Here is a 7,318-nt window from a genome sequence, read left to right on the forward strand (position 1 = left end):
TGAAGCTTTATGATGAAAGCTATTAAATCTTGTCTACTACAATATATCCACTGGGTGTAAGCTGTTGCAATCAATCACTGAAACATCCGCCATTACAGATAAACAGTTCTACATTTTCATAAAGTGTATGATACGTATGCAATATTTCCCACATCCCTTTTTTGTGTGTGGATATTCTATGGGAGATAGTGGCTACAATACCTGTTCAACACATATAGGAAAGTTTGTATTAATCCATTCAGTTTTATGTTCTTAATGGCATCAAATAAATATTAATTGTATAAAATGATAGTCAAGTTACACCAAATTTTCATATTATAATTACTAAACTACAGTCAGTATACAAAGTAACACTTGAAAGTATGTTGCACTGAAGAGAATGGTTCTATTTATGCTGCTTGAAGGAACTCCATAGAAACTGGAAACATAAGAAAGGGGGCTCTGCTTGTGCAGGTCATGTACTTAAAATAGGTCATAGTTACAGGATGCACTGAAGTCCTACAACACATCATCAATAAAGGGAGGAAATTGAACTGCCTTGAAATAATGGAAATTAATAAACATATGTCAATTTCCTCAAGCTTAGTACTGAATGATCAGCCACATTTTCCATTCTTGCTACTTCTAACTGCAGTTACTACGGTACTCATAATACCATCCAGATCATGTACTTTATACCACCAATGCCCCATTTTTTTCCTTTATACCACTTACTATAGTTCCATGTGCACTGTTAAAAAATTTTTGCTTTGTCTAATCACAGCTATTTCACTTGCTCGCTTATTCTCATTTGTATATGTTACCTATCTGTAACAAGATTATTTTGTTCAGCCACTCCCATGGAACACATCATCAAAATTTATTGTTCAGTTTATTTTCTTCTGAACACAACTGTTGTAATTTTTTATTTAGTTCATTCTTTGTGTCGCATATTAATTCATTAATTTTACCTAATGTTTTCACTGAGATACTCTATAACGCACTAGTTTAAAAACTTTGATCCTGCAGAGTTTCACAGCCACACGTCATCATCAGGTACAAAGATTAATACACTAGCAGCAGCCAAAAGCCTCTTTGTAAAATAGTAAGTGTTGTAGAATGTAACACTAGTGTTGTGTGTATTTCCTTCATAGTGTCAAAAAATTGATTGCTTACTATATCAATGTTTCTACTATTTGTAGGGCATAATGAAATGTAAAAAAATAGATAAATAACTTCTTGTTCCAGCTGCAGAATCAGGAGGAGGAGCCCCAAAAAAAGACTCTGAAATTGAAATTTAACTGCGAAGAAACTGCTACTGATTTGACTCCACTGAGAGGAATTAAGTTCAGAACCATTCCAGTGTATAACAAATTCAGTATTTTTAAAAAACCTAGAAGTGAAGGTACAGCTGATGTAATAGGAAGTGTAAATTATGATAGTGAAGTAACATACGATGGACATGGAGGTCATTCCAAATTAGATGAATTTCCGAAACTTGGCCCAAAATTAAGGCCAGAAAAAAGAACTATGAAGATACCTATAGCACGAATGAAGAAGAAAGCAGCAAGTTCAGATAGTTTAAAACGCTATGTAACAGGACTTCCTGAGTGATTTTCCTAAATTCATTTAAGTTATTGTCCATTATGTGCAGATAATATTACAGGCATCACAATAGTAAATTAAATTTTTGAAACAAGTAGGCGTTAAAAAATTGTAGCCATTACACAGACAAAGTGCTAAACCATATGCAAGCGTCATTTGAAACTTCCCAGTACTAAGAGATATGAATGGTACCGAGACGTTGATGTTCGATATAGACCCAGTAATGTGTCCACACATTGCACACTAAGAATACTTTGGGAATCAAGGCTGATACTTGAAAATAAACTATGTAAATTCATTAAAATAATGAACTTTGTGGTACTAAAATAATAAATTTCTGCAGAGTGGATGACTGAAAACTTCATTACTAAATGACTACTTTTTTTTCAGTAGTCATATTGCACATTTAACAAAAAAACATTTATTTGCAATGTGGATGAATAGTACTTACAAACTCAGCAGCGCACAAATTAAACAAGGAAAACAATGTGCAAAATTTATTCTTCACATAAAGCTTTGTGACGAAATACTACAATATATCCACAATACTACAATATATCCCTTGTGTAAGCTGTTGCAGTCAATCACTGAAACATAAGCCATTTCAGATAAACAATTCTACTTCTTTTTACAAAGTGTATGATAAATATGCAATATTTCTCGCATCCCTCTTTCATGTGTGAATTTTCTATGGGGAGTAGTGGCTACGAGACCTGCACAGTACATATATTAAAATTTGTGTTAATCCGTTGAGTTTTATGTTCTTGATGGCATTAAATAAATATTTTGTATAAAAGTTGCTATGTGGATCTTGATTTTTGATGCCTCACTTTTTAAACAGTGAATAAAAATGATGGTGAAATTACACCAAATTTTCACATTATAATTACTAAACTATAGTCAGTATACAAAGTAATGGTTGAAAGTATTTTCACTTAAGAGTATGATTCTATTTTTTGCTACAGCTTTGTCATACACAACATGGAAATTGCAGTTTATTTTCAATCTTTCTCACACAAACGATAAATACAAAATTATAGAAGGTGATGAACATTACCTGTACCAGTACCTTAACTGCACAAATATGAGTTATACTGGAGGGCAGCAACTGAACAGTGCAAGCTCTCAGTAAGGCAGTAATTTAGTGTTGTAATTTGTTGGCCAAAAAACTGCCATTTTTAAGAACAATAACTCCTACTTTGCTGGTTATATTATTTGGCTGCTACTCAGTTAGTAGTAAATATTTCATGATGATGTCCCATACTCAGAGGAGTGTAGGGGACGATGCAGGAGACCCGCACCGCTGTACTAGGCAAGGTCCTAGTGGAGGTGGTTTGCCATTGCCTTCCTTCAACCTTAATGGGGATGAATGATGATGAAGACTACACAACACCCAGTCATCTTGAGGCAGGAAAAATCCCTGACCCCGCCGGGAATCGAACCTGGGACCCATGCGCGGTAAGCGAGAACGCTACTGCAAGACCTTATTTAAATAAATATTGAAGAATAACTGTTATGTTCTCGTATAAAGGTGACCTTTTTGCAGTGAACATTGTTTCTTACATTGTAAGACAGGAATAAAGGTGACCTATTTGCTGTGAACATTGTTTGTTACATTGTAAGACAGGAATTAGCAAATCCGCTATTCCAAAAACTTATTATACTGGCTAATAAAAGTGCTTTTAGTTTTTTGGATTTCTTAGTTTTCTGTGCCAGGTCTATGGGTAACTTGTTATTACAGTTTGCATCAGAGTATAAGGAACTCCTTTGCATCTAAGACCGAGATGCAGAATCCATGTGGAAATTACTTTTATACTTCTTATTACCTACAGAATAACAATCATCCATTTCAAACTGATTTTTATTACTTGCTGATAACATGCATAGATGTAATATACAGATGGGAGTACAGTAACTTCAGTATCTATAAGGTGGCCTGTGCAAGCTATTTCTTTATCTGATGTAAAAAATATTCTTACTGTTCCTTTTTTTGCTCATTTAGATATGCTTCACTGTAGAGCAATATATGCTAGTATTTCTGTCTGGTGATGACACTGAGAGGAGCAGATTCTTAGTACCAAAACAGGCCAAATTGTGATTTTTGGTTATATTAATAATACATTGATTTTGTTTTAAAAACTCATCAAAAAAATTGAAGTCTGAATCTGGGTACAAATTAATCGATCTGTTTTTGACATGCTACAATTACAAAATATATGTTCAAAACACGAATCTTTGAGAGCGCCTACTTTGTGACCATTGAGAAAAAAGCAAAAATCGATGAACATGTTTAATTAAATCATAAACATCACAGCAGGTAAGTGGTTAAACTATGAGCATAAATGCAGACATTTGCTTCATTACATACTGTGTCACCATTACTGTTATTGTTAAATGCTTTTCTTATGAGCTGCACTTCATATGCTCACCAGTGTCAAAGTGTTATTTCAGTTCTGATGAGAGAAACAGGGATGTGAAAAAATGAGTTTACTTTCCCAAATTGATGTTACAAGCTTATCAGAAGTCAGCTCAGTGAATTTCTGTACAATGCAAAATGAAAATTTGAAAGAAACCTTAGGTGCTACAGTTTCACTTCATGCCCTCTATCACTATTGCCAATCTTCATGACTACAGTGTGGGCTGTGTGTGGTGCAAAGTGTATGCATGAGTAGTGTATGTAGCTGTTGCAACCGTATTATGTCAGATTTGAACACGAAAGTCTTTAAAATATACTACCGTAAAACCCTTGTTCTATTTCTGTGTGACATCTCTGTCATAGCATATCATCTGCATGAAAAGCACATTTTCAGCACTTCACAAAATGCTTTCACCCCTGCCTGCACTCCCGTCGCTGGAGGCCCACTCTCCCTCACCGCACATCTCATAGGTGAGCTCATTTTATATTTAATAGTGTTGTGTGGTGGCTGCACTGGCTATAGGGTAACTTAACAAGTCACCAGTCAATAAGAGTTCACTAACCGGAGATGGGCAACATTTCTTCGATTATGAGCGAGCATATTTGAGACTCAGTGTTTGAATTTAAAGGGTTGATGATTGATATTGTTGCTGAATACAGTACATTGGAAATACATGCAAAAAGATGAGACTGAATTATATGAGTGGCACAAGAAAAGGTGGAGTCTGGGCCCCTTCGTCACATATTGGTTCGGTTCAGAACATTTTCTGTTGACTGTCTTGTTTTTCCATTCCAGCTGCAACCCAGCAGTAGTTGTATTGTAATTGTGAAGTAAAGCTAAATGTTGCAACTTGTGTTGGCAACAGCAATTGTAGTTTTTCGGCATTTCCCCTCTCACATCTCCCATCGCCACAACAGTCTAAAGTATTCCCTTGATTCTGCCACCACCCGTGATGCGAACCATCTGTTTTTTGAGCTACTTATAACTTGTTCTGTCACACAAAATGTCAACAGAAAGAAAACAGGAGAGCGAGACACCATGTAAAAACTCAAAATTGAGGTAAACCATACTAAGAAGAAATGTAAAATCGGGGAATTTTTAGCATTGATCTTATGGGTTTTTCACAGGGGCTACGAATTTATGGTGCAGAATTGTGAAAACCATAAAATCTGATAATGTAAAATCAAAGTTCCACTGTAATCAAGAAGTGTAATATAAATTCGTATACAATGAACTTTGCTGGACATTTTATAAGATTAAATTACATACATTGCTTAGCACTCTAGAGTGCTTCGTGGAGAGCACTTCACACCATATTGCAACTTTGTCACATTCCGTTCCCATATGAAGAGAGTCAAAATTGACTGACTGTGCTTTAATCTGTCTTACCTGATTCTCACATGATACAGGAAGGCAACGGGGCTATTGAACAAACTTCTTTGGTTATAAGTTTTCTAAGCTTACTCCAATAAGGCTTTGCATGAACAAAAGTATCATCATTACAAATATTTTGATTATGTTAGTTGAGCACCATTGTTACACTTTATATTGGCTGTACTCAGGATTTCAAATGTGTCAGATAAATGTGAAAAAACACTAGAAAAACTTTATTTTTGTCTCAGTATATGAAATGGTTTATTTACTGAGATGTCATGCATCATCGCACATGCACCGCTTCCCTACTCCCTCATTCCCATTGCTTCCCCCCTTCCTACCACTCCCCTCAGCTTCCAGTCAGTGCTGCCAAGCAGCTGCTGATGAGGGGCAGGCAGGCATGAGGAGTGGTTTGTTTGGATCTGATTCTGAGAGACTAGATGCAGTGGCTGGAGAGCAGGAGTTGTGTCTGTGTGAATGTGTGTGTGCGTGTGCTCTCATTTTCTGACAAAGGCTATGGCAGAAAATTTAGTTATGAGAATGTTATTGTCTTTGCTACGTGCATGTCTGTGGCTTAGCAATCATCAGGGGGAGTTGCTAACTATCCTTATTATTATTGATCCTCAGGCTATTCACACAAGTTATCTGTTGCTTGGATTGATCCACGCAGCCTCATTTCATGAACATGTTTTTCGTCTGCAACTCGTGAAAGCTGGTCACACGAGTGGACTTCCACGACGGGCCAAAACTGCAGGCCATTTCTGCTTATAATACCTGCAGTTGTTATAAAGTAATTAACGACAATATGGCCACACAAATGGAGAATTTTTTTTCTGAAACTTACAATTTTGTTGCTTAATTTTTATATCAACACTATGGTCCACAGCTGGAATACTGTCTACAAATTTTGCAACCATCTCTTTGTAGGCACAATTTGTTTCATTCTTGGTTGTGTAATGTTCCTGTAGCAGCCTTCTCAAAACACGGTACAATTGCATGTTTTTCGATATGGTTATTGGTCCAGCCCCATCATTATATTTTTAGCAACTAAAACTTGCTGTCTCTTCTAAAACACTCACTCAGAAATGATGAATTTCAAGTAACAGCTACATTTCTCATTTCTGTATTAAAATTTACTTCCTTTGGCAAAACGAAGCATAGTTTGCACAATGTCATCTCACTAACATCCTAATTCACTTTAATTATGGCGGAATCCTGAAACAGTGATTTCTGAAATGAGGAAATGTCGGTTCAGGTCAAAAGTGTATGAAAACAAATGTGTAATATCTTAACTTTTCCAAAGCCACCCTAATTCTTATTTCAGCTGCTATCAAAGACTTTAAAAAATTTCGTCATTCCATTACATAAGTCTACAGTTACTCATTTACCGTATTTACTCGAATCGAAGTCGCACTTTTTTCCGGTTTTTGTAGTCCAAAAAACCGCTTGCGGCTTAGAATCGAGTGCAAAGCAAGCGCAAGTTCTGAAAAACGTTGGTGGCTGCCGCCACCAGTCACGCCTACCAGTTGCAGTGCTGGCACTACAAATTGTGTGTCATGCTTAAACGAAAGCAGACGAAAGACTTGGAAGTAAAACTCGCTTTAAATGTTGTTCGTAAACGAACTGAATTGGTCATGTACATTAAAATCTATATATGTATATATAAATGAATGTATGTATGTTTGTCTACTATGGGCTCACAAACCATTCATTCGATTGCAATGAAACTTTGGTGAGTTGTTCACCGAACGCCCGAAAAGAGTAATGGACAATGTTTCAACAGTTGAGTCACTGTAGAATGCGTAGCGCAATTGTTTTGTTCGGTCAGAGAGCCAGTTGGACTCAGTAATAAACTGATTGGAAGGATCAACAAACGAACTTGGACGGATGTCACTGTGACGTCCGCAACGACCAAACACAACGATCAACAACGAACAAAATGA

The 7,318-nt window shown here is 36.3% G+C and overlaps 1 protein-coding gene and 1 long non-coding RNA gene across 2 annotated transcripts in view; one reads left to right on the forward strand and one right to left on the reverse strand.

Moving 5' to 3' along the window:
* The window catches only part of LOC126353790 (E3 ubiquitin-protein ligase TRAIP), a 199,064-nt gene extending 196,684 nt beyond the window's left edge, over nt 1-2,380 (forward strand). The window contains 1 exon segment of the mRNA XM_050002879.1: nt 1,228-2,380. Within this exon segment, the coding sequence (XP_049858836.1) occupies nt 1,228-1,593 (366 nt within the window). The 3' untranslated portion in view covers nt 1,594-2,380.
* Nucleotides 2,381-6,181: 3,801 nt separating this feature from the next.
* Nucleotides 6,182-6,892, reverse strand: LOC126353791 (uncharacterized). Its single transcript, XR_007565204.1, has 2 exons — nt 6,764-6,892; nt 6,182-6,590 (listed from the first exon to the last, which is right to left on the reverse strand). It is a non-coding gene; the product is annotated as an uncharacterized LOC126353791 (long non-coding RNA).
* Between the last annotated feature and the right edge of the window lie 426 nt (nt 6,893-7,318).

The sequence above is a fragment of the Schistocerca gregaria genome, chromosome 3 (assembly GCF_023897955.1).
Source record: "Schistocerca gregaria isolate iqSchGreg1 chromosome 3, iqSchGreg1.2, whole genome shotgun sequence".
NCBI lineage: Eukaryota > Metazoa > Arthropoda > Insecta > Orthoptera > Acrididae > Schistocerca > Schistocerca gregaria.